The sequence below is a fragment of the Mauremys mutica genome, chromosome 8, assembly GCF_020497125.1.
Source record: "Mauremys mutica isolate MM-2020 ecotype Southern chromosome 8, ASM2049712v1, whole genome shotgun sequence".
NCBI classification, from domain to species: Eukaryota; Metazoa; Chordata; order Testudines; family Geoemydidae; genus Mauremys; species Mauremys mutica.
In genome coordinates, this window is record NC_059079.1 from 73,034,869 (window position 1) to 73,061,742 (window position 26,874).

Sequence of the window (26,874 nt, forward strand, 5' to 3'; positions counted from 1 at the left end):
ACACTCCGCCACGTCTCACTCCGACCCCACCGACTAGGTAAGGCTTGGGATTCACCTGACTGGAATGCATAGGAGCAATCACTCGAAGAAGAAAAGACGGTTACTCACCGTAGTAACTGTTGTTCTTCGAGATGTGTTGCTCCTATCCATTCCAGACCCGCCCTCCTTCCCCACTGTCGGAGTAGCCGGCAAGAAGGAACTGAGGAGCGGACGGGCCGGCTGGGGTATATATCCGGCGCCATAGCAGCGCCACTCCAGGGGGCGCCCAGCCGGCCCGCCGGAGTTGCTAGGGTAAAAATGTTCCGGAGAGCCGTGCACGCGCGGCGCGCGCACCTGACTGGAATGGATAGGAGCAACACATCTCGAAGAACAACAATTACTACGGTGAGTAACCGTCTTTTCTCCTCCCTCCACACACACAGGGGAGAGGAAGGGGGAAAAGAGTCAGTTCTTTTGTCCTTCCCCCCAGAAGGGATGGGATGGTTCTTTCACTGCTCCCCATACCTGTTCTTTGTCTGCTCCCCTGGCAGGGGAGGGGAAAGGAAGAGGTTGTTGTCCCCACACCCCCACTGTTCCCATGTGTGTGTGTCGTTCCTGTGAGCAGGAGCACATGGTGAGGGAGGACTGGAGGTGGCAGAACTGAATCAAGCACAAAACATGTCCCCCTTTAACTTACTGTTTTCTTTTCAGAGGGTGATGAGACAGGGGTGATGGACAGCTTGATGGAGGCCCTGCAGTCAGGAGCAGCATTCCGGAGGAAGAGAGCACCTCGCCAGGGTAAGCATTGCTTGAGATGATCCCCTGGTGCAGGGGGTTATGGAAATTGGTCTGTTCTCTGTGACAGTCAATCCTTGTGGCTAAGTATCCTGCCTCCAACAGTGGCCAGAGGCAAGTGTAAAAACTCCCATAAGGGACTTCATTGTGCAATGTTGTTCCTTCCTGACCCCAGCTAATGATCAATTAATACCCTGAAGCCAAAAATTTCACAGCACTGTTAACTAGTGTCACTGTAGATGCTACTCCTTTGCATGCCTAAGCCTTTTCAGCTTCTCCTAAATTGTTTTTCTGAGTAATGGATAACAAGTGTTGTTTGTACACAGTGTCTTTCATTCTGTCTTTGGTTCCCCAAATGTTTTTTGCAGCACTTCACCAGAATGGCATGGGTTAATCTGTGAGACTTCATCTGTGGGACTTCTCCTGAGTGCACAGTGGTGGTTCTACTTTCATGCGGAAGTGATGAAACGCAACTGCACTGTTAAATGAAAATGGCTGGTAGAGACAGGACAGGATTGTAGGCATACTCACAGGTGGAGATTTGAGAAGATCTGGAGAGTTGATGCAGTGGCGAGGTACAAGGAGAATGAATCCAGATGGCAGGCACTGCAGAGTACCAAGAGTGGCCAGAGGGTGGAGAAGAGGAGGCTAATGCTAGAAGCAGGAGGAGGAGAGAGTGAGACATTGAGGTTGTCTTGGGCAGTTTTAAAAAACGGAGGCAATTTGAAGCAGATTCAGAAACAACTGGGCTGCAAGAGAATTGTTTGAGAATTGTAGCTGAACTGCTTTGTGTGAGAGTGCACCAGGAGCAATGTGTTCTGGGTTTGGAGTTTGGGCACATAGGATCTGTGGAAGCTGTAAAGAAGAGAGCTAGCTGCAGTTATCCAAGCAGAGAACTTGAAGACCTGGAAGAAGTGGGAGCAAGGACAAGTGCACAGGGTCATTGTTGCAAAGATGGTGGCAGATAGATGTGGGAGGAGAAGGAAAGCTGAGTAAAGAATGACACCATAGTTACTGAGAATGGACGTCTGAGTTGACTGGGAAGAGAGGAGATGCTGTTGGGTTTGAGAAAACTTCTATTGTCCAGCAGAGTCACTTCTGAGCAGACCTAAGGGAAAGGAAGCTCAGATGAAGCCAAAACTTCACTAGGTCAGACAAGCAGATGTACAGTAAGGAGGGCGCATTAGAAGTGTTGAAAGAAACATACAGTTCAGTTCCGTCAGCCTGAAATGATAGCGAAGGTTTCTCGTTAGAGATAAAAGCAGAAGGCCAAGAATTTAACCCTGTGAGATGCCATAGAGCAGTGGTTTTCAAACTGTGGGTCACGACCCAGTACTGGGTCACAGAATGTAAGTCACTGGGTCGCAGCAGCTCTAGTCAGCACCGCTGACTGGGCCATTAAAAGTCCCATCGGCGGTGCTGCCCAGCTAAGGCAGGCTAGTCCCTACCTGTTCTGACACTACGCTGCGACCCGGAAGCGATGAGCAGCAGGTACGGCTCCTAGGTTGGGGGACACGGGGCTCCACGTGCTGTCCCCCCTCGCGCACTGTCTCCACACTCCCATTGGCCAGGAGCTGGGGGGGATGGTGAGAGCTTGCGCGCCTCTGCCTAGGAGCTGGACCTGCTGCTGGCCACTTCCGGGGCACAGCACAGTGCCAGGATAGGCAGGAAGCATGCCTTAGCACCCCTGCTGCGCCACTGACCGGGAGCCGCCGGAGGTAAGCCCCAATCCCCTGCCTCAGCCCTGAGGCCCCCCCCGCGCCCCCCAAACCAGGAGCCGCCTCCTGCATCCCAAACTCCTCATTCCCAGCCCCACTCCAGAGCCTGCACATCCAGCCCAGAGCTCTGACCCCCTCCCGCACCCCAACCCTCTGCCCTAGCCCAGAGCCCTCTCACACACCCTGAAACCCTCATTCCTGGCCCCACCCTGCAGCTCTCACCTCCCTGCCCCAGCCCTGAGCCCCTCCCAAACCCCTCATACCCAGCTCTATTGGGTTGTGGGCATCAACAATATACTTCAACAATATTTTTCAACAGAAAAAAAGTTTGAAAACCACTGCCATAGGTCTGGAGGTAGAGGTGGAGCTGCCACCACAGATAGAGGTTTCTTAGTTAGGAGCAGAATTATGATTGGAGGGAACCGGAGACAAATGTATAGCTGTGAATTAATCTCAGGAGGGAGGAATGATCAACTCCTAAGGTCCTGGTATGATGAAGAGGGGAGGGGATAGAAAGGAAGAAGCCATTTCCACCCCTGAAATATGGGAAGGTAAAGAAGGGACAGGTGAGTGGAGAAAACGGTTAAAGATATTGGAGAGATGGCAGATCCCCAGCAGCTTTGAAAGTGAGGGAGAAGAGAAATTAGTCTGCCCTGCTGAGGGCAAATGAGAAGTATCTGCTGAGATTTCCAGCTCTTGAGCTGGGTAGAAAGGGGATATATGTGGCACTTGTGAATTGCAGAGTCTGCAGTTTATCATTGTACCTGGGAGAGTGCCAGGTGCAGAAGAGAGAGCAAGTTCCTATGGAACCAGCTGACTTAAGATCAGAGGGGATAGGAGAGGGTTATAGATATCAACTTAAGGGGCTTTGCGGGAAACCATCAGCAAATGAAGGCTCAAGACGGTAGACAAGGCTGGAAAGTCCCATGAAGTTGAGGCATCTGAGAGCAGCGTGGTGGTGTGGTAACTTTCTGAAGGACAAGGCAATGGAGAAGAGAGTTTAGATGTAGTCAGGGAATGCTTGGTGAACATGGGTAAGTGAGGAAAGCAGAGAAGGCTGTGGCTGCTAAAGAAACTGAGGGGATGACCATGGGCATGGATACAATTTTGAAAAATTAAGAAAAATTCGTGGAACAATCATGAGAAAAATACACAAAATCAAGGTATGGTCACAGTGGGGCTGACAGTGGGAGCCCTGCCACCTGGGGCTGAAGCTGAAGAAATCACAGAGATCTGTTAAAGTCCTGGAATCCGTGACCTCGGTGACCAAATTGTATCCTTAACCATGGGCATGGGTGGAAGCACTGACAGGGCTAATGGGAATAGTGTCCCACAGTGCAGTAGTGCCCACTCTCACCTTCCCATGTTCCATTCCATGATGCAGTGTGCCTGCACACACCACACACTTTGGCCTTTCTGAGCATGCTCACTGGATTCAGGCAGGGAATTGCCATCAGGCAGTCAGCTTTCTATGGAGCATCAGCTGCTTCCTGCACAGGAGGCTTTGGATTCTTTTTGAAGAGGAGGAGCATTTCCCCTTCAGTTCCTGTAAGAACAGGAAGGGAATATTACTCCATGTCTGTGGGATGTTAGGGATTGTGCCTTATGCCATAGGAGAGTTTGGGGATTAGGCAGAATGTAGTGGTGCAGCTGGCCTCACATTTCCAAGCAAGACTGAGGAATGAGAGGAGCAGACCAGCTTTATTGGGGAGTGATCCTGCTTTGAGCAGGGGGTGGGACTAGATGACCTCCTGAGGTCCCTTCCAACCCTGAGATTCTATGATAGGCTGGGACTCTGCAGAGAGGATGTTGCAGCTGCATCAGGGGAACCTAGGCCCTTTTAAGTGCTGTCATCCAGCTCCTGTGATTGTTTTTTAACCTTGCAGCAGGGGGCTCAGGAGGTACCCAGGGGAGAGTGATGTTCCAGGGAGCAGTGTGGGGTAAGCCATCCAGAATGGGCAATGTAGGCTTAGCTGGGAGAAGTATTGCTGTTTTCTCTGCTTAGAGGCTGCACATTGCCATGGGTTTTACTTTGGCTTGTGGCTGGATCCCTCTTCCACTCTCTTTATCAGCGTGTTTCCTGTATGATGCTGTAGTATGCAGAGGTACTCAAGGCTGGAACCTCATTTGCCAATTTGCATCTCTGCCAGTCTCATTAGTAGCTTGTATCTTTGGGGGAGCTTACTTACTGGTCTTCATTTCCAGGGGCATATTTATAACTCTAGGTGCTGCATTTCCATATGTTCCTGTAAATCTCCTGCTCTAACTTAGTGTATTCCACCAGCAGTACCAGTGCACTCTCACTGGGACATGTGCTCCCCCCATCACCACTATGCGAGCTGTTAGGGCATTTTCTGGCCCCATATCGCTCCTCATCCTAGCTCATTGCAGCAGCTGAAGAGCAGAGGAACTGTGTGTAAATCTTGTCAGCTCTGATCTTTGACTCTGTTCCCTTGGAGGCAGCTGTCTCTATTCAGAGGCGCTAGCAGCTCCTCACTAGAATGTAAAGGAATGGAAAAGCCGACAGGCCTCTGGGGATTCCGCTTAGTAGCTTAAAGGGCTCATTGTGGGGAGGGCGAGGGTCAGCAAGGGGGATTTTTTCCAGCTAGTTTGTTAAGAAAGGAGTGCAGGCCACTGTAGTTGGCAGGATGTGTGCACATAATAGCCCAGTGTCTTCCTGCAGTGTGACTGTGCAATTGTCCTGTAGTCATGGTTTTAATTTGATGATTCAGGGTTGGATTGTGACTTGAGTGACTCAACTGGTGTCCTTTTCTGTACGCCTGATGTTGCTCAGGCCATCTGCTGCTTGGGATAGAATTAAGAGAATAAAGAAATCAGTCAGGAATCCTGCCTCCCCCAAATGAGGCTTGCCATCTGGCCCACATGTCCAAGGCCGTATCCCAACACAAGGGGGCAGTGGTGTACCTGTGCTGGCCTGGGTTGGGGGCTTGGCCTTCCCTTCCTCAGGCAAGACAAGGTCTCCGCATGTGGGGTGGAGAAGTAGCCCCCTGTCTCCTTGTTAGCCAGTGTCTATACTGCCCTGCTGGTGGCAGAGAGAAAGATTACCCTCCTTGATAAAGGTGGGAACATACTAGCAAAGGGAAATGAGTCCTTCCCCTGCCATCCCTCACTCCATTCCACAACACAGTTTGTTTCTGGAGGTTGCATCTTAATCCATGGCGAGAATCTAGTTTCTCTGGTTGGAGGCACTAATAGCCAAGTGGCTCTGAATGCTCTACCGATCCTTTGCAGAGCTGCTGGAGACTTGTGGTAGAACTGTGGGAGAAACCCAAAGAGCTTCTCATCAACAGTAAGGGTCTGCTTTGTTGTGCTGACCCTGTAGCCATGCTGCAAGCCTTTGCAGCTCAAAGCAGAGTTAATCGACACCAGGGAAAACACTGGAAGCTCCTGGAATATTGCCTACACTAAGGCTCCTAGCACAGCCATCAGCAGCATAGCTATACTGGTGGCAGGACTGATGAGAATTACCACTAAAATCCAGAGTGTAAACCAGGCGGGCCCCTGGGGAGTAGAGTTATTAAAAAACTTGGGAGAGGGGGAGAGAGAACCTGATGGGATTGCGGGGGGGGTGTTTGTGTGTGAACGAGAACCTGCTGGATTTGGGGATGGGGCTGCGTGTGAGAGAGAGAATACCTGCTGGGAGGAGGAGGTTGGGGATGGGTTTGCGTGAGAGGAAGGGAGTGGGTCTGCATGATAGAACCTGCTGGTGGGGTAGGAGGGAGCATGAGAGGGGTAACCTGTCAAGGTCTCTTTTGGGGGGGGAAAGAGTATGTGTGATGGGTAGGGGGCTCTCCTACTGATGGTCGCAGTGGGTGTACTGGATGCAGGCTTCAGTTTTCTTGCCTCATTCTCTGGAAGAATCTTTCTAGTGTTTGGGCTGCAGACCCAGAAGGGAGATGTTAAGATAGGTTTGAAACAAAGATTGACTCTGCCGTTGTGTTAGCTGTGAGAACCCAGTTTGGAGGCTGGAGGGCTCCCACCTGGCCAGGAGACTCCGATGAGCATTTGGGGGTTCTGTGTCATGGCTGTCCCCATCAGCAGGCCTGTGTCTGGTGTCCCAGCAGAGTCTCTCTCTCTCTCTCTCTCTCTCTCTCACGATGGCATGTGCATGCTTTCCCAGGCACTTTGGTTACAAGACTACATCACTAGATTGTGGCGCATGTTCCTTCACTTCTCATTTTGGTGTTTATGAATGATAAATGTGTGCGGAAAGCTCCGAGGCCTGAACTGGCCATACACAACCTAGGCCATCTGAAATGTTTGGAGGTACAAAGCCTGGTTCAGACAGTGTGTGGAACCCAGCAAGTCTTGCTTCAAATGCTGGGAGCCCCTGGTAGCGGTGGGGAGGCACTTGCTGCTGTCTGTTCTCTGGCTTGGGGCAGAAGGGGTGTTCATAGTGGGCTCTGACTGGTGCCTTTCTTATTTCCTCTTGCCAGACTCTCTCCTGTCACTCTGTGAGGTGGAGGAGGATACACCTGAGCGGGTAACACGTGGGCATGTTGTTCTCCCCTCCCCAACTCTCGTTTTGTGTGTGTAATCCCCCATGTGCCGCAGGCAGGGAGGGTTAGAAGAGGAGATTGAGACACACATGCAGCCTGAGGCTGCAGGTCCTGCAGTATCCCAGGAGTGGATTGAAATGGGCCTTTTTTAATGGTAACTAGGGAAGTGTTTGAATCTCGCACTGGTTCTTCCTTTCACTTTCCTATGTGAAGCATGGCCCAGTCTGGTTGCCTTTTTTGGACTTGGGACAGGCCCACAGAGCTGGGCTTACAAGATCACCTTGCTCTCTGGATTTGGCCATAGCAGGCTTTTTTTCTTGCTGTCTCTCTCCTCGTTCTTCTCCTTTCCTGCCAGCATGTCCAGTGTTTCTGACTCTAGTACTGCAGTGATCCATCATACGAAAGTGCAGCCAGCTAACACCTCTGTCTACCCTTTTACTGCTTCAATTATTCTCCTTTTCCTCCTTCTTTTCCCCACCCCTGCAGGAGCTCTCCAAGCACAGCCATAATCATTGCTCCTCAAGAAGTTTGGATAGTGGACTAGGGAGCTTTGCCTGCATATTCCCATAAATTTGGGTGTAGACAGCAGATTGGGTGTGGAGATTGTGACGGGGTTGGGCCTGTAAAATGGTGATGCAGGCAGTGAACTAAGGGACTGATGGAGATAAGCCCATGACCATGGGTGCAGGTAGTTCAGGGCTTATCTACACTTAGCAGCACAGCAGGAGGGATTGTCTCATCACTGTAGGTAATCTGCCTCCCCGAGAGGTGGTACCTAGGTTGATGGACGAATTCTTATGTTAACCTAGTGCTGTCTGTACCGAGTGTTAAGTTGGTATAGCAACGTCTATCAGTTGTGTGGATTTTTCACACCCCTGAGAGATGTAGCTATACAAATGTAAACTCCTAGTTTAGACCAGGGCTCAGACTGTAGTATGAATGTGCCCATAGGAAGGGAATGCAAGAAGAAACCTGGGAAGTCTGTAGCAAGGATAAGCCATTGAGCAAAAGGATTTAGGCAGGGAATGGGGGTCTGCCTCCCGTTTGATCTGAGTTGAGGCAAGAGACGGGTGGGGGGAGATTCTGGTAGAGGCAGCAGATGGGAAACTGATGGGAATGTGGACTTGGGCAGGGGCAGATGTGATGGGGATCAGCCTTAGGAATGGAATACAGGCATAGGCTTGGAGGGCTACAGTAGGGATAAGGATGGAGGAGGTGGTACAGGGAGCATACAGGAGAAAAGCTCAAAGAGGTGGTACTGGAAGCAGAGTGGAGGTTTGTGACATGGTTTACTGATTAGGATTGGGGTGCAGGCAAAGGCCTGGTAGTTGAGGGCTGCAGGGTGTGAGCTTGGGCAGGTGAAATCTCCAACAGGGAGGGGGTGGGTGCAGGCAAGGAAGTGGGGTCGTGGGACAGGGACAGGGCCGGTGCTTCCATTAGGCAACCCTAGGCGGTCGCCTAGGGCGCCAGGATTCGGGGGGCGGCATTTTGTGCGCTCCCCACGGGGCACACGGGAGCTTCCGGTTCTGCTCCCGTCGCGCCGCCGAAGAAGGACCTTTTGCCGACGTGCCACGGAAAACAGCGGCAGGCAATTGAGCAGCTCAATGACTGCCGCTGTCGCCTGCGGCATTTCGGCGGAGGGTCCTTCGGCGGCGCGATAGGAGTGGAACCGGAAGCTCCCGTGCGCCCCCTGGGGAGCGCACAAAATGCCGCCCCCTGAATTCTGTCTAGGGCACCAGAAACTCTGGCGCCGCTCCTGGACAAGGATAAGCACCTAGGGCCAGGAGAGTTCCAGGGAAGCTGTATCGAGGGAAGCCCAGGGGCTGTAGAGAAGAAGGGTCTGTAACCAAGGTGCAAGCGGGGGGCCTGGTGTGGCTGTCACAGGGATAAGTCTTGTGTGAGTGTTGTACTGAGGATAGGTATTTAGCAGGGTCCTATGGGGGCCCTAAAAATGATTAAGCCACGTGCAGGGAGCCTCCACTTGGGAATTGTAGTTATGTACTGTGCTTGCCGGTTGCATGTCTCCTTTGCATGCTGTTGCGTGTTCGTTCTTGGTGTTTGAAGCCCAATTTCTAGAGTGGGGGAGGGCAAACTACAGCCTGTGGGCCAGACCCAGCCCGTCAGGGTTTTCAATCCAGCCCACGGGATGCCAGCCCTGTGGTGCAGCAGGGCTAAGGCAGGGTCCCTGCCTGCCCTGGCCCGCGCCACTCCTGGAAGGGGGCAGCACCATGTCCCTGTGGCCCCTGGAGGAGGAGGGGGAAGAGGGCTCTGTGTGCTGCCATCGCCTGCAGGCACTGCCCCCCGCAGCTCCTATTGGCCAGGAACAGGGAACCGTGGCCAATGGGAGCTTTGGGGGTGGTACCCACAGGTGAGGCCAGCATGCGGCAATGCCACCTGCCCCGCCCCACCCCCAGGAGCCACTTCCAGACATGCCGGCCACGTCTGGGAGCGACACAGGGCCAGGGCAGGCAGGGAGACTGCATTAGCCCCACTGTGTGCCACTGCCACCCTGGAGCCACTCAAGATAAGCAGCGCCAGGCTGGATCCTGCACCCCGCCCCCTCCTGCACTCCAATCCCCTGCCCTGAGCCCCCTTGTGCACACCACACCCCCAACCCTCTGCCCCAGCCCTACATTCATGGCCCTGCATACAATTTCCCCATCCAGATGTGGCCCTCGGGCCAAAAAGTTTGCCCACCCCTGTTCTAGAGGCTTCATGGGAAGCTTCACATTAGAAATGGCTTTATTTTTTCTGTCTTGTAAAGAGTTAATTCCATGACTGCAGTGTCTCAAGGCAGCATCTCAGTTGCTGCTTTGTATTCCTGTGTGCATCCCCTTCTGCATTCTCCTCTCAACAGATTTCCTCCTGAACAGTCAGGCCTGAGAAAGTGCCTACGTGTGGACCATAATATGAATGTGTGTGTGCATGTGTCTCAGCGTGTCTGCCTGTGTGCAACAGCATGTAGTGCACAAGGGCATCTGATTGTCTGCGTGAGTTCTACAGTTTTCCTGTGTGTGTGCACACCAGAGTGGGTGCACCTGTTCTGATTAGTGAGTGTGGGAGCCAGCCTGTGTGTGGATATTCAAGTCTGAACTTGCATATCGGTGACGTTCATTGGTGAATTGTCCTCCCTGCGTGAGTACTGTGCCCCAGCCTCAGCCATTCATTGTCCTGCAGCCTGCCGGAGCCCCCAGCAGGGCATAGTTGCTGTCCTAATTCAGGGCTGTTCGCTTGTCTGAGACTCAAGCGTGAGCTTAATGAAGTCTGGAGCATCGTGTTCTGGCTGAGCTCAGGCCTTAAGCTGTAAAGAAACATCTTAAGGGATGAGTGCTGTCTGGGTGATGTGCTACTGGGACACCACAGCTCATCTGCAGCTGCAAAGCGCTGTTGCTCCTCCATTTGGCTGCTATGTCCATGGGGCATAAAAGGCCATTGAGGGGTGCAAAATCTAGTGGGGACAGCCTTCTCCATTCAGCCTTGTGCCTTGCCTGCCTCCCTTCTCTGCTGGGAGCACAGTGCCCCCATAGGAAGCCCTTACGTTCTATTCCCAACCTCAAGGGATGGGTAGCTACCTGTTCTGTGATGATCATATTCCTGTAGTTTGGTTCCGTTCTCTGAAGTTTCCATGCTAATGTGTGGAGAAGACCTTCAACTCTCAGAGGTTCTTAACCTGTGATTTTTAAACTCAGGGTAGATGCCCCCTCCCACAGCTTAGCCTTCTGGAACAGAAACTGAACTGGCTTTATTGGGCTACCACTGCAGAAGCAGAGAAGTCCAAGAACATGTGCACTGAATAGTCTATCTCATACACTCAGCAGCCCAACAACCTACACTGTGCTAACCTGATTTTGTGGACTCAGTATGTCTTTCCCATCTGTGACATCTATTCTCTTCCACTTTGCCAAGCCAGCGTAAAAGTATTCTATTCATTTCTAAAGGGCCTATAACCATGGTATCTGGGCCTGTAACATGGTTTTCTACACCATATTCTACAGAATATTGTACAGTCTACTTATAAATGTCCCAAGTGATGGGGCTACTACTTTCCTGTGGGAGCCTATTCCACAGCCTCATAGATGTTACTGTAAGAAAATGTTCTCTGAGATTCAGCTTAGATTTTCCTTTGCTTAATTCCATCCCGGTACTCCTGGGTATCCCATATTGCACTTCCCCATTCCCACCTCTTAATCAGTTCCCTTCACTTCTTGGTGTTCACAGCCTTCAAACTCTGGATGCTGTGTGGACCATGGCCCTTTGGGAAGGGTCCCCTAATGCCTTAGGAACACTGAATGCTTCAGGAGCATTGAACAAGCATTTTGGGGGGTTGTCAGTACATTACCCACCATGCCTCCGAGCCTGCTCTCTCTGAGCAGCTGGCGTTGGAGGGTTGTGAGCTGTGCCAGAGTAAGCTTGCATAAGTTTCTCTGGGCTATTTATCACAGTCTCTTCTTTTGCAGCAAAGAGAAAAGCCGGCTGTGCTGTCACCTCACTGCTAGCCTCGGAGCTGATGAAAGACGATGCACTGAGTGCAGTACCAAGCAAGGCATTACAGAGCACCGAGGCAGCAACGGATGGAGGGACCCATGATGATAGCATGGAGATGATCAGCCGTTCAAGCTAGACCTGGGCCCCAGACTAGGGCTGAAGTCTGCAGGACTGAAAGAGTTTTACAGAGGAAGCAAAATACACTGGGTCACTTTGCAATCTTTTTGCATGGATCTGAGGGGCAGTCTGATTTCCTTCTTGCTCTTAGGGCTGCTTGTGCCAGCTTTGGCCTTACGGTTATTGTTCCATATCTTGTCTCCAGGCTTCAGTCTTTCTGCCTCTCAAATTACAAAGCAAAAAGCTGTACCTGAATGTAAGCCCTGCTTGGAGCAAGGCAAGAGACACTGGGTCTAGCTCTCCCTTCCCTGCAGGGGGATGGTAGAGTGTACTGGGAGAAAAGGGGCATTGATGGAGAGTTTAGAGACTACTGCCCCACCCAAACATATCCCTGCATTGGGTGTTGCCAAAGCAGGAACATTACAAGCTGCCTTAACCCAGACTTCTTTAGTTTGTTACTTTGGGGGACGCTGCTGGGCCAGGCCAGCCAAGGCACCAGTTCCACGGGTGACTTTCCTCCAGCGGGTCTCAAGGTTCCCAGCCCACTCCCTTATCACCTGTATGTGGGAGGAAACCTTGTAGGTAAATTTAGCTGGACTTCTACTTCTCCAACTGCTGTGCTGTGTTCTTGGACCGAGCACCCTATCCTGCGCCCTGTTCTCACCGTGTGCTAGGAGAGAAAGGGGCTCCCTAGACACCTGAGGTGCCCTTGCCTCCCTCAGGACCTGCTGCTTTCCTGCTCTTCACATGCCCACCCTTTGCTTGCTCTATTTATTGCTAGCATTCCCTTAGCAGAACCCTTCCTGCCACTGTGGAAATGATGTCATAGCAGTGATGACCCAACAGGAAGAGGTGAGTGTTTGCTTGGGGGCAAGAAGCTGCTTCTGGTGTAGTAGCTGCCTCTGCATGCTTTGGAGCCTAGGAATAAAGGTGGTTGGGTATCACTAAGTGGCCTGAGGTTGAGACCTCCTCCCACCCAGTGTCACAAGCCTGAGTGAAAGCATTCATGGCAGCTCCCCAGCAGCATCTGCTTAGAATGAATCCAGGCTGCACTTCTATCTGCACAGGACTCTCTCCATTGTACACGATTTCCCAATCTTTTGTGGCAAATTGCTTGTGTGGCTGCAGCACGAGGGCTGGGGGCTGCAGCGTGGGCCCCAACTTCCTCGAGGCTGCTTGCTTCGGCTGTTGTGTTGTGCCATGCAGAGGAACTCCCTTCCCTCCTTGCCATGGCAACAGGTGGGTGGAGCCTCCCTTTGGCTAAGAAATCACTTTGCAAATGTATCTATTTTTGTATCAGATTTTGTTTTAAAAAGAAATTTGAATGTAAGATAAAAATATCTGAAACATTTGCATGTTTGTGGAATTGCCTCCCTGCACTGTATGCCCTTCATTGTCTGCTGTAGGATGGAGGAATTGCCTGCCCACCTCCAGCACAGCACTGTCCCTTTCTGTCCTCCCCAGGGGGATTGGGCTGCCTACTTGCTGCACTGCCTCTGGGTGCCATCCCCATGGGCAGAGAGCTGCCTCGTTCATGCACTGGCTGTTATGGGCATGAAATTAGGGGAGTGAAAATGCTGGCTTTAGTGTTTCCCCTTATCCCCGGTGTGAGATGATGTGTGATACAATGTAGTTTAGCACCTATGGTTCTGGCAGCTCATAGCACTCCTGCTCCAACCTGGCCTGGTGGTGTTGGGAGTGTGAAGAGCAGAGATGTGCCTGACATCCCAAGGCAGAGGGTGTGGGGATTAATCCTGTCCCATGCCTCACGATGTTCTTTGTGGGCGCAGTAGCTAAGAATGTGCATGGCTCAGCCCAGCTTCGGGCCCCTGTGTACTGAGGTGCTGCTGTTCTTGTAATTTAATATATTTAAGGAGTCACATTTCTGATGTGGTCAGAGTGCAGGAGTGATCTGTAAAGGCCCAGTGCAGACTGGGCCAGGCACATACCTCTGTTGCTGTTGCACCTGTGAGCTCTCTATACACATGGACTGGGTGGGCAGATTGGCTTTGCATGCACCTGTCCAACATTAGTGCCCCAAGCCCTGTGCACTCTGCACTGTGTAACTACCCTGCCTGTTGTGTCTGACCCTGAGAGCAGAGCACCCCTCCCAGCTGCAGGCACAGCCAGCCCTAATCATTGCAGGAGGTTCTCTTCCTAGGGACTGCTCTTCACAAGCTGGGAGTCACAGAGATAGGCTCCCATTTCTGCATTTGAAAGATAGTGAATTACAGGCATCCACTGGCCTCAGCTTATAGGACCTCTGCCCCATTCACGCTCTTCCTGTGGAACTCTTCACCCTCCTCTTTCACAAAGGAAGGGTGCTGGGCCCGCAGCCTCTCAGCTGTGCTGGGGGGACAGAAGCAGCAGCATGGGGCCTGAAAGGTAGTTGAGTCTGCAGAATTCAGGGAAGGAAACAGGTTGGGGACTTTAGCTCTGGGGAGAGAAAGCAGAAGGGGCATTAATAAGGAGAACCAACCCAAACAGGCTCTGATTGTAGCTCATTCTGGTATCCGGTGTCCCCCACAAAGTTTTGTGCAGGTTGGAGGAGCGGGGATTGAAAACTGCTGCAAGAGAGTGGAGGCCCTTCTGTGGGGTTACCTGTGGCACTCTGAGCGGCAGTATGGGGATGTGTTCCACTGCAGCCTCCTCCCCAAACCAAAGGAGTCACACTGGAATCTTTGCAACTTTTATTTTTCAATCTACTTTGGTTATGTTTGATAACAACAACATTCCATTTTCATAGTGTTGGGGTATTTCCTGGGACTTGTGATCATATCTGAGTATTTTGGTTTGAAATGTTAATAAAAAATTGGAACTGTGCAGGATTTTCAGCCTCCCACTTCCTTTTATTAACAGCATGACACTGCTGGGCCCTTTGGCAGTGATGCAATGGCCAGGGTGTTATGGACTGTCCTCCCCAGCCCTTTCCAACTGCATTGGATGTGATTGGAGCAGAGGTGGAGGGACATTTTCAGGACAGCTCTCTCCCCCACATCTCCCTGTCAGTTTGTGAGGAACCCTGGTCCCCAGATACACCCATTCCCACTGCTGTCACATGACTCAGCAGCTGTCACTTGTGACAGTGTGCAATCAGCCTGAGCTCTGTCATGCTCCCGGTTGATTCTCTCATTTTATTCTAGTCTCACGTGCTAGGGCTCCTGCCTGCTCCCCATGGGTATGTGATTTGTGAGCGCTTTGGAGAGAGGCAGGAAAATGGAGTTAGTGAGGTGCTTGCACCATGGAGCAGGGCCTTGGGAGGAGGCAGCTGCCTCCTTATGTTCTGGAAATTCAGTCTTGTAAGAGAGAAAAAAAGTGATTGAAAATTTACTGGAGGAGAGAGGAGCTTCCGGAGTTCCTGGTTGCCCTGGGTTGAGAGGAGGAGGAAATGTGGGACTGGAACATCAGCTGTCACCAGAGAAAGTGATGGAGGTAAATTAACCTCACACCTCCCCAAGAGTTTGCTGGAGATAAGGACTGACCCCATCGACTGACGGTTATGCCTCTGCCAGCTGCCACCACGTCCACAAGGCTGATAAAGGGAGAGGAGCAGCAGCTTCACGGGGTGTGACAGAAAACAGTGAGCATTTTACTCCTTCAATTGTCCTGGACCTGGAGTTCATCTTAGAGCTAATAATGGTTGTGGGGCTGTGTATTACCTGCTGCAGCCGGTGTGGTCAGAGGTGTTGGGTGCAGCAGGCTCCAGGGTAGCATGGGCATTGCAAAATGACACCAGGAGGGGCCATGTTGCCTTTCCATGCGCAAATGCCTGGCAGCTGGATACAATGCTAATGATTGAACCCAGAGAGATGATAGGCAAATAGAGAAGAGCTCAACAAACCCCCAGGGCCAGACCAAGGGAGACTTGCCCAAGAGCTTTTATTCTCCACTGGAGTCATGACAGTTGCCTTCCTTGGTTTTGAATCTGTGGGTGGATGCTGGTCTGGCAGCTCCATGATCTCTCAGCACATGAGGGCTTCTTTATTTGTATGAAAAATGGAAAAAAATAAAAGTTATTTTGAATACAAAAAGATGCTTGTGATCTTGATCTTTTTCTGTTTCTCGCGACTTGTCCTCTCTTCTTTGCCTTCTCTGTCCGCAGTATAGAGTTGGATACAGGACAGACCTGCAGTACAGACCTCTGGCTCTTGAACACCAGCTCAGTCTAATGGGATGTTCCCCAAGGGGTGGACTGAACCCCTGCCCGTGAATCATGAGCCCCTCTAATGCAGGCCATGCTGTAAAGTTGAGTGTCCTCCATGTTCTATTTTAGGGCTGGGGAGCCAGAGCACAGCATTTTCAATGCCTTCAAGACTGGCTATCCCCATCATCTGAACTCCTCTAGGAAGTATCAAAATGCTAGCAGTATCAAAACGCTGTTAATATTAGAAATTCTACTTCTTAAAGAAAAACATAAATCACCAAAATTGTCATGGACACAAACGTCCCAGGCACAGAATATATGGACCTCCCAGGTCAAGGTGAGTGGTGATGAAAGAGCTGAGCTTTCTCAACAAGAATCCAAAGCAGGGGTGAGGACAGGAGGCAGTAGTTGCGCTCGGCACTTGCCAGAGAGCTGGCTTCAAGGGTCTTTTCCAGCAGGACTTTAGCTGAGCTGCCTGCATCTTTGTTTTGTTTGTTTGTTTTTTTCCTCAAGCTACCAGTAGTTTTGCAAGGACATCTAGTTGTTTCCATATGGCCATTGATGAGGTACAAATGCTTTCCAGTTCCCCTGTGTGATGGGGCTCATGCAGGGACAAGCAATATTATATGGCCTTGGGGACGGATTGTCCCTGTGGCTTTCCTATTTCTAGGATTGCACCTAGCCATGTATATGGGACAGAGTGGCAATGAGGGCTGTCTCCTCACTCTGGTGTGCACAAATCGTAGTGTGACGTTCCCCTGGTGTTATGCGGACCAGTGTTCTGCTAAGTCACTCCAATCCTTTACTCTGGGAGCCAGCCTTGCCCTGCTCTGCTGTGAGAACCCCCAGTCCTAGGCTGTTCACACACAGCCTCTGTCATGTAAACTGTTGACTTGTGTAACCAAATGACACTAGCCAATATCTCCAGTCCCTGACACAACCATATGAACCTCCATCTTGCAGTGTCCAGTTATGATCGCTGGACGCTGCAAGCTTATATAGGTTTTGTCAATTTAACAAAGATATTGATATGTACCAGGCTTGTTATCCCAAGGGGAGCCTCTGCCATGCTTCAAACCAAATGCACTGCTTCAGGTAGAATAAACAAACAAATTTATTAACTACAAAGATAGATTTTAAGTGATTATAAGTCAAAGCACAAGAAGTCAGATTTGGTCAAATGAAATAAAAGCAAAATGCATTCTAAGCTGCTCTTAACACTTTCAGTGCCCTTACAAACTTAGATGCTTCTTACCACAGGCTGGCTGGTTGCCCTTCAGCCAGGCTCTCCCCTTTGATCAGCGCTTCAGTTGTTTGGTGGTGATGTCTGTAGATGGAAGTGGAAGAGAGAGGAAGAGCATGGCAAACGTTTCTACCTCTTATGTTCTTTCTTCCCTCTTGGCTTTGCCCCCCCCCCCTTCAGAGTCAGGTGAGCATTACTTCATTGTAGTCCCAAACTGACCAAAGGAAGGGGGATGACTCACTTGAGAGTCCAACAGATGCTTTGTTGCTGCCTAGGCCAGTGACCTTTTTTCCTGTGAGGCTGGGCTGGGTTTGTCCCATACATGCCCTGATGAGGTGTGAACTACCTCTCTGCTCTTGGAGAGTTTTAGCCTGGGCTTGTTTTAAGCCATGAGGACACATTTTCAGCCTCATAACTATATACATGAAATTACAACCTATAACATAACATTACTATAACAATGCTCAGTGCATCATGAGCCTTCCGAAGACACCCAACATGACAAACTTTGCTTTAAATACCAAACAATCATAAGGATGAACATGGGGGTGTAGGGTGTCCCCCCGAGATACAGAATATCACACCTGGAACTCTCCAAGATGGGCATTGTTATAGGTCTCACCCCCACTTGGAGCTGTTGGGTTCCAATGTGGGGACCTGCACTGGTTTCCCTCTAAACTAAAATCCTAGTTTAGATCTAGTAAGCTGCCACCACCCAATCAATTACGTGGATTGGGACACAATCCTTCCCCAAAATCCTAGGGGATCCCAAGAGCCCCAAATCCATGGAGTTCTTATACCCAGGAGAAATAAACCATTCCCCCCTGCTTCCTCCCCCCTCCCCTTTCCTAGGAGAGACACCGGGATCTAACTACAGAGGGATACCTCCCCCTCCTCTTTCCCTGAGAATCCACCCAAAGAAAGATCAACCAAGTCCTTAATAGAAAAGAATTTAATAAAGAATAAAAAGAAAAGTCACTGTCTCTGTAACCAAGATGGAACAATACAGGGTTTAAACTTATCAATCTCTGGAGAGAATTCCCCCTCCCCCTTTCTCAGTAAAAGCAATATCAGCAAACAGGAATAAAGAATTTCCTTTAGCAAACACACAATTGCAAATATAGAAATAAAAGTATAAGAATACTAGTTCCTTGCTAATACTCACTAGCTTGAATAGAAGAATTTGTTGCAGAAACCTGGGAGGACTTGATTAAGATGTCTGGACTCTCTTAATACCCAAGAGAGACTCTCTAAGAAAACAAAGAACAGGGAAAAAAAACTTCCCTCCACGGATTTGAAAATAATCTTGTCCCTCATTGGTCCTCTGGTCAGGTGTCCACAGGTACTGCTTGTTAACCCTTTACAGGTAGACAAAAACCTTAACCCTTAACTAACTGTTTATGACACGCCCCCCAAATCACCAACAGTGGGAACTACTGGTGGTGATTTCCTCCTAGAACTGTAAAATAAACAGATTACTGAAACACATGCAGTATTACATATTCTACTAAGCATGTAAACATGTGAAGAACACTTTTTAACCACTTGATTCTGGGAAACTTTCACGAGAGAGTGCATCAGCAACTTTATTGGAAGCTCCTGAAATGTGTTGAATTTCAAAATCAAAGTCTTGGAGAGCTAAGCTCCAGCGGAGAAGTTTCTTGTTGTTTCCCTTGTTAGTATGAAGCCACTTTAGCGCAGCATGGTCAGTTTGTAGCTGGAACCGCCGTCCCCAAACGTATGGTCGTAGCTTTTCCAGGGCATACACAATGGCGTAACATTCTTTCTCACTGATGGACCAGTGGCTTTCCCTCTCAGACAGTTTCTTGCTGAGAAACACGACAGGATGGAAGTTGTGATCCGGTCCTTCCTGCATTAGAACTGCTCCTACCCCACGTTCAGATGCATCGGTGGTTACTAGGAAGGGTTTGTCAAAGTCCGGGGCCCTTAGCACAGGGTCAGACATGAGTGTCGCCTTAAGCTGGGTAAAGGCTTTCTGACACTCATCAGTCCACTTAACTGCATTTGGCTGCATTTTTCTGGTTAGATCAGTTAGTGGGGCAGCGATTTGGCTGTAGTGTGGTACAAATCGACTGTAATATCCGGGCAAGCCTAAGAAGGATTGGACCTGTTTCTTTGACCGTGGGACAGGCCAGTTTTGGATAGCCTCCACCTTGGCCTGTAGGGGGTTAATGGTTCCTCGACCCACCTGGTGCCCTAGGTAAGTCACTCTGGTTTGGCCTATTTGACACTTTTTGGCCTTAACAGTTAGTCCTGCCTGCCTGATGCGCTTAAAGACCGTTTCCAGGTGTTCTAGGTGTTCGGGCCATGAATCAGAAAAAATGGCCACATCATCGAGGTAGGCAACTGCACATTCTCCCAATCCTGCTAGTAGACCATCTACCAGCCTTTGGAAGGTGGCGGGTGCATTCCGCAGTCCGAACGGAAGCACATTAAATTCATACACCCCTGCATGGGTGATGAACGCAGATTTTTCTTTGGCGGGTTCATCTAGTGGTACTTGCCAGTACCCCTTGGTTAAATCTATTGTGGAGATGAACTGGGCACGTCCCAATTTCTCCAAAAGCTCATCGGTGCGCGGCATTGGGTAGTTGTCTGGGCGGGTTACCGCATTAAGCTTTCAGTAGTCCACGCAAAAGCGTATTTCCCCATCTGGTTTGGGAACTAGAACCACTGGAGATGCCCATGCACTGCTAGAAGGGTGGATGATACCCATCTCCAGCATGTTTTCAATCTCCCGTTTTATAGCAACTTGGGCATGAGGTGACACCCGGTAGGGTGGGGTTCTAATCGGGTGAGCATTACCTGTGTCAATGGTGTGGTACGTTTGCTCAGTCCGTCCTGGGTTGGCTGAGAACAAAGGGCCGAAGAGAGTGCACAGCTCCTTGATCTGTTGCCGCTGTAGACGTCCCAGGGTTGTGGAGAGGGTCACCTCTTCCACACCACCATTTCGTTTTCCTTCGTAGTAGACACCTTCAGGCCACTCAGCGTCATCTCCTCTCTGGGCTGTAAACTGACAGACCTGGAATTCCCTGGGGTAAAAGGGCTTTAAAGAGTTAACATGGTACACTTTAGGTTTTAAGGAGGAATTAGGAAATGCAATGAGGTAGTTAACAGCTCCCAGGCGCTCCTGGACCGTGAATGGTCCTTCCCATGATGCTTCCATCTTATGGGCCTGTAGCGCCTTCAAGACCATGACCTGGTCTCCTATCCTGAAGGAACGCTCTCTGGTATGCCTATCATACCAGACCTTTTGCTCTGCTTGAGCATCCTTTAGGTTTTCTTTAGCATGGGCCAAAGAGTGTCGGGGGGTGTTTTGTAGGTTGCTTACAAAGTCTAGAATGTTAGTTCCTGGAGAAGGCGTAAACCCCTCCCATTGTTGCTTCACCAACTGTAATGGCCCCTTAACCTTATGGCCATACACAAGCTCGAATGGTGAGAATCCTAAACTGGGATGTGGTACAGCCCTGTAGGCAAACAGCAACTGCTGCAACACTAGATCCCAATTATTGGAGTGTTCATTTACGAATTTACGGATCATGGCCCCCAAAGTTCCATTGGTCCTCTGGTCAGGTGTCCACAGGTACTGCTTGTTAACCCTTTACAGGTAGACAAAAACCTTAACCCTTAACTAACTGTTTATGACAGGCATGTTTACAGGAGGGATGTGTCATAGTTCAGGGCAACTGCACCTGTGTTCCCCCTCTGTTGTCCACCAAGAAAGAGCATGAATTCTGGACACTCAGTTCCTCAGCCTTCATGTGTCTCTCCCTTCTCACTAGGGTTTTTCCAGGCAGCACAGTTCCCTACCTACACTGAGTTCCCAGTGAGCCAGACTGCCTGAACAGGCCAGCAACTGCCCTTTGCTTTCTTTCCAGAGGCTATGAACAGCATAATTGCCCACAAGTATAAATTACCACACAGCCATGGGCGCAGGGGCGGCTCTAGCCATTTCGCCGCCCCAAGCACGGCGGCATGCTGCGGGGGGCGCTCTGCCAGTCACCGGGAGGGCGGCAGGCGGCTCTGGTGGACCTCCCGCAGGCGTGCCTGCGGAGGGTCCGCTGGTCCCAAGGCTCTGATGGACCTCCTGCAGGCGTGCATGCGGATGCTCCACCGAAGCCGCGGGACCAGCGGACCCTCCGCAGGCACGCCTGCGGGAGGTCCACCAGAGCCGCCTGCCGCCCTCCCGGCGACTGGCAGAGCGCCCCCCGCGGTATGCTGCCCCAAGCACGAGCTTGGCGTGCTGGGGCCTGGAGCCGCCCCTGCATGGGCGGCAGGTATCACAGGCCAGGGGAGACTGAGCCTCCCCAAACAGCCCGGCGTGGCTGTGCCCATGCTCCGCTCCCAGGCTCTCTTCTGCCTGCTTCCAGTTCCCACCCTTCTGCTGGAGTGGGCTGGCCTGTGGTCAGAACTCGGGTGGCTGGGGCCGATGCATGCGGCGGCCGATGCATGCGGCAGCCTGCAGCCAGGACTTGGAGCGACGGACTGTGCTGCCTGGTGCTCCAGGGCTGGGGTCACACCACCCCCCTGGGACTGAGGGTGCTGGGGGGCCAGCCACCACAGTGTGGGGCCTCTGGGCTCTGGCAGGGGAGGGGCAGGAGGGCTGGGGCCTCAGGCAGAAGGGGTGGGGCCAGTAGCTAGCCTCCCCCAATGGGCAGTTCACATGCCGCCCATACATACAGCCTTTTCTAGACAAGTACATTTATTCTGAAGGTGAACGCATTACAGAGAAAACACTCTAAAACAATAGAAGAATGTACATATGTGGTAATAAGCTCACCAGAGATCACCCCAACTCCAGCAAGGGTTCTGGTGAGAGTCAGTCCTTCAAATCCCAACAAGGGGTTTTTCTGTGGTTCAAGTTCCTAACAGCCTTGGCTCAGAACTAGGATATCCACGATGATTTAGTCTTTCCATTATATGGCTTGGGCCTTTGATTTTCAGATTCCTGGAACAGGTAACTAGACAGTGGTCCTCTCCTTATTGCGTAAGTGGGGACGTGGGAATTTGCATTCATCTCCCCCTAGAGATTCCCCAGGCAAACCACTTGACTGTCCTAAAAGTCCTTTCTTGCCTGGCCCACTGTTCAGTACAGTCCATCAAAGTTAATAGTTCCCATGGTTCACAATGATACACAAACTTAATACAAGCAGCAAAGAATCCTGTGGCACCTTATAGACTAACAGACGTTTTGCAGCATGAGCTTTTGTGGGTGAATCCCACTTCGTCGGATGCAAGAGTCTTTCATCCGACGAAGTGGGCATTCACCCACGAAAGCTCATGCTGCAAAATGTCTGTTAGTCTATAAGGTGCCACAGGATTCTTTGCTGCTTTTACAGAACCAGACTAACACGGCTACCTCTCTGAAACTTAATACAGGGTAAGGTCTCCCACAGGTATTATGGGACATTGCCATAGTTGTCACAGGGTGTCAACTTCATTCATTGCAGAGGGACAAACTCCATTTGTTTTGATGATCTGTGGGTCTGAGTATAAATTTCAGGTAACATTTCACAGCAGAACTCCCACAGGTGCTGATGGGAATTTGCACAAGATCAAGGGGAGTGTGTCCTTAATTAGACATTGCTTAGTGGGAATCCAGGGCTTTTTCCTCCTTCCCTATCACTCTTTCTCTGTCTCCTCTTCATTTCCTTCTCTGCAGCAGCTCCCAATTTCTGCTCCTGTAGGCTCCAGTCCACCCCCTTCCCTCTGCTAAAATGGGCTGCAGTTAACATCCAAATGAGGGGAGGGGGAAAGAAGTCACCCTCTGAGCCATTGTTTCAGGCTTTCTGCAGATTCAGGCAGACCTCACTCCATCAGTCCTAGTGCGTCGTCACAGGAAGATTTTCTTTATAAGCATGAGGACGATGACCTTTTATTTTTACATTAATGTTCAGACTGTGCAGAATTTGCACATGCTCCCAAGGTTGTATGACTGCACCAGGCAGGGTGGAGCAGCGCTGGTTGTTTGACACCTTCAGTTCAGTGTCTAATTCCAGGAGTTTGAAAAGCTTGGCCCTAAAATCTGTGTCACGGTGAATTCCTGGAGGAGGGACATTCTGAACGCTGCTTGCTTGGTTCTCAAGGGCTTCTAGTTCTCTCTGTAGCAAGGAACTGTTTTTAACAAGTGATTTTGCAAGTTACCTTTGCCCTTTATGCTCCAGTTTCATGCGTCTCTGCTCAATCCTAGAGCCTCCAAGTCTAAGACTGTCCAGTTTTGTATTGACAATAGCACTGTGCTCAGCATTCTACAAACATGAGATAGTCTATGCCCCAGAGAGCTTTCAGTCTGAGTGAGACAGACAAAAGGATTCAGCACCCACGCAGAGGGGCTAATTGGGAACATTGTTACTTTCATTATTTCTGCAAGGAGGAGATGGGGTTTGAGGTGGGCTTTTTGTTTAATCCCTCTATGTATGAGGGGCCAAAATAACAGAGCTTCTGGAGTCTCTGTTCTCAGCCAGCATAGCAGATGACTGCTGCCCACACTCCTCTGCCTGGAGGGATTTTGAGCTCTTCTGCTCACTCTTTCAGACTGGAGCAGGCTGGGTCCTGTTTCTCCCCTCGGGGGAACAGGCAATTTGTGTATTAGATTAGATTTGGCACCACTAGAAATGAGCTAGTATTTCCATCAAGCACTGGTGAGAGACCACAGATGCACTGCGATCCCACAGGCCTCACGTTCCAAGCTTCTCTGGGCACCAGCACCATGTGAATTTTCTTCAACATTTTCTTTCAAAAAAGAACTAGATAAATCCATGGAGGATAGGTTCTTCAATGGCTATTAGCTAGGATGGGTATGGATGGTGTCCCTAGCCTCTGTTTGCCAGGAGCTGTGAATGGACAACGCAGGTGGATCACTTGATGATAACCTATTCTGTTCATTCCCTCTGGGGCACCTGGCATTGGCCACTGTCGGAAGACAGGATACTGGGCTAGATGGACCTATGGTCTGACCTGGTATGGCTGTTCTTCTGAACGGCAAATGATAATAGGCCACATTGACGCTCCTCGTGCATGGAGAATGTAGGACTATTCATGCTAATTTAGAGGCTTCAGTGGGTGAGCACTTTGCCCTCTAGAGGCTGACACAGATAAAAGCCTTACTGCTAATGCTGCCTAGGGGTATGACTCCACACCAAGGCAAGGCAGGCTCAAGCCTAACCCCCCTTGTGTCCACATACCAATTGTGCTAATCTGTGGCTCAGACCCAGGGTCCCAGGACCCTGCAGGGCTGGAGAGTCCAAGCTCATGTTAAGCTAGGACCTAAGATCTGAGCCCTATTGCTTTCCTGTGTGCACATGGCTCCAGTTTGACTTGGGTCATGGAAGTCCTCCAGATGTATCCCAGAGTTCCTGGCAGCAGAAGAGCAGCACCGCAGGCAGCCAGTGCAGCATCTTGAAGCACAATTACTGCCTGGCCGAGCACACTCCCTGTTCCTGCTCCAGTTTCTGGTTCTGCTCCTTCTCACTGCTGCCCGGAGCAGGGAACAAGGCTGACAGGCAGGAAGCGGCGGGGGGGGGGGTCATGCTGATCTGGGAGCTCGGCCACTCCCCTTCCTGCAGAGCAGCCACTTGGTCCCTGCTCTGCTCTCTGGCCCTTGCTCCCAGTCCCCACCCCTGCCCTCCCTGGGGCTGCGTGTTCAGGGGTTCCCAGGCTGCATGCACTGTCAGGGCGGCAAGTGGGAGCCAGCCCCCAAAACTTCTCTGCAGCCTCCTGCAGCAGCAGCTTCAGCTCCTCACCACAGGGAAGATTTGGGCCTGGCTCCCACTCCCCACCCTGACAGTGTGCTCAGCCCAGGTGCCCCTGAACACACAGCCCTGGGGGGAGCGGACCCAGCAGCTTCCCTGCAAGGAGTGGGAGCAGCAGAGCTCTTGGCTCAGTACAGCTGGAGGAAGGATGATCTCCAACATCCCGGCTGCTCCCCCTCCCTGCAGGGGAGCCTCGTGGTAGCCTGCTCTGCTCTCCCCCCCCCCGCTCCCCCCATGGGGCTGCTGTGCACTGTCAGGGCAGCAAGTGTGAGCCAGCCCCCAAAACTCCCTGCAGCTCCCCTGGGATCCCTTATCTCTGCCTCCCAGGGTGCAGCTGGGGCAGGGATAAGGGATCCCTGGGGGGTTCTGGAGCACCCTGCACCCCAAGCCCTCAGGATGCCCCTCACTGAAGCCTGCATTTTGTGTCAAACTTCAAAACAGCCAAAAATAAACCAACCAGCCAAAAACCCCTTCCCTGAACATCTCTCATTACAAATTAAGACTTGCCAAGTTTCATTTGAATAGTTTGATGGCCCTGGAGCCTGGTGTCCTAATTATCCTCAGAACAGGGGCACGTGGGCATTTTCTTGCCCATGTGACTCAGCCTGGAGGTGGAGAGCCTAGTTCTCAGGTTAGCTGGTAGTTTGGTATAAAGCCTTCTCACACCTCAGCCTCCAAGAGAGCTAAATATGCAGTTTGTGCTCGTGTGCTCCTTATGGGCACCTGAATCCCACCAATAGCACTATCACAGGGAGGAAACAAGGTGGGCAGTAGAGTTTACCCACAGTGCAAAACATGCATAGCGCTGGAGTGCTGGGGGGGGCGGTGCTAGGCACTTTGGGATGGGGATACTTTGATTCACGTCTGTGCTCTGCAGTGTGGACACCAGAGCCCTAGATTTGAGCACAGGCCAGAAAATCCTTAACTTAGGGTTAAAATGCAGTGTAGATACTCGAGCCCAGGGTTCCCTGATGGGTTCGCTGACTGGAGTCCCACTAACCTGGGGAATACAGTGCTGGGTAGGCATACGCTAAGAGAGGCTGTAAAGTCTTTCTGTAGCCAAACAGCTCCCACTCCACCCCTGATGTTATATGTGCAGTTTGGCTGCTGGCCACCATATTTCTGTTTAGATATATGCAAAGCACAGACCTGTTACAACATGGACGTAGCCTATGCAGTTGGAGTCATATGTTCAAGGTTTCTAGCCTATCACAATTGATACAGGCACAGGGATGTGCTTCAAAGATACCCTCTACAGCTGGGCCTGCAGTTTTGTATGGAGGGGGTTGCAAAATGTCATGCCCAAATGCAGGGTTTGGGCTGAGGCATCTTTGAATAGGTGTCCCTAAGCAGAGTCCTGATCTCCACGTTTGAATATCCAGCCTGCTGCAGACTCTGTGCTGCACAGAAGATTGAACTAAGGGGCCCAATTGCTTGTGCACAAGCTCTTTTCTATAGAAACTAAGTTGAGCTGTCAGAGGTGAAACCCAGGCAGCCATTCAGCATAGCTGAAGGGAGGGAAGGGAAGTGGTGTAATGTCCAGTTTAAGTGCTCTAGAAATGTGAGCTCCTTTTATGCTGTTGGCTGAGAGTTTCAAGACTTCCCCTGAACTGTGAAGCAGTAAAATGCTCCTTCTCCATACATTTGCCATTTGCATCTTATAGGCTGCTGTGCCACAGCTGTGCTCTGATGCCTGAAGGGTGTAGCCAAATGAGCCCTAAATGGTGCTCAGAGAATTAAATCAGACATGATTACAACCTGACCTTACAGAGAATCAGTCAGGCCCAGAGTATGCAGCTCATAGTTACTGGGCTTGGAGACCCAAGTGTATGAGCCCCAAGATGCTCTCTGAGAACCCTCTTGCAGCCTCTGCAGCCCTGAAGATGGGGAAACCCCAGCCAGCTCCCACAGAAGAGGAAGCCAGGGGGCTGACAGCACCTGCTGCTTGGATACAAAGATAATGAATCCCTTTTCCGGAGCACACCCCAGCCAGAGAGAACCTGGTGCAGCAACTCCTGGCTCCTCTCCAGTTACAAGTGAACAATCTAAGCCATTAAAGCTGGAATCTGGGCCCCAGTTTAGGGATGCAAGGTGGGGCCCT

The 26,874-nt window shown here is 50.9% G+C and overlaps 1 protein-coding gene across 3 annotated transcripts in view; it reads left to right on the top strand.

Annotated features, from left to right (window-relative positions):
* Window positions 1–14,437, top strand: part of DIAPH1 (diaphanous related formin 1) — a 208,462-nt gene extending 194,025 nt beyond the window's left edge. For all 3 annotated transcript variants that reach the window (XM_045026117.1, XM_045026118.1, XM_045026119.1), the window contains 2 exons: window positions 691–777; window positions 11,470–14,437. In XM_045026117.1, the coding sequence (XP_044882052.1) occupies window positions 691–777; window positions 11,470–11,633 (251 nt within the window). In that variant the 3' untranslated portion in view covers window positions 11,634–14,437. The remainder of the gene's footprint in view (window positions 1–690; window positions 778–11,469) is intronic.
* The last annotated feature ends 12,437 nt before the right edge of the window (window positions 14,438–26,874 follow it).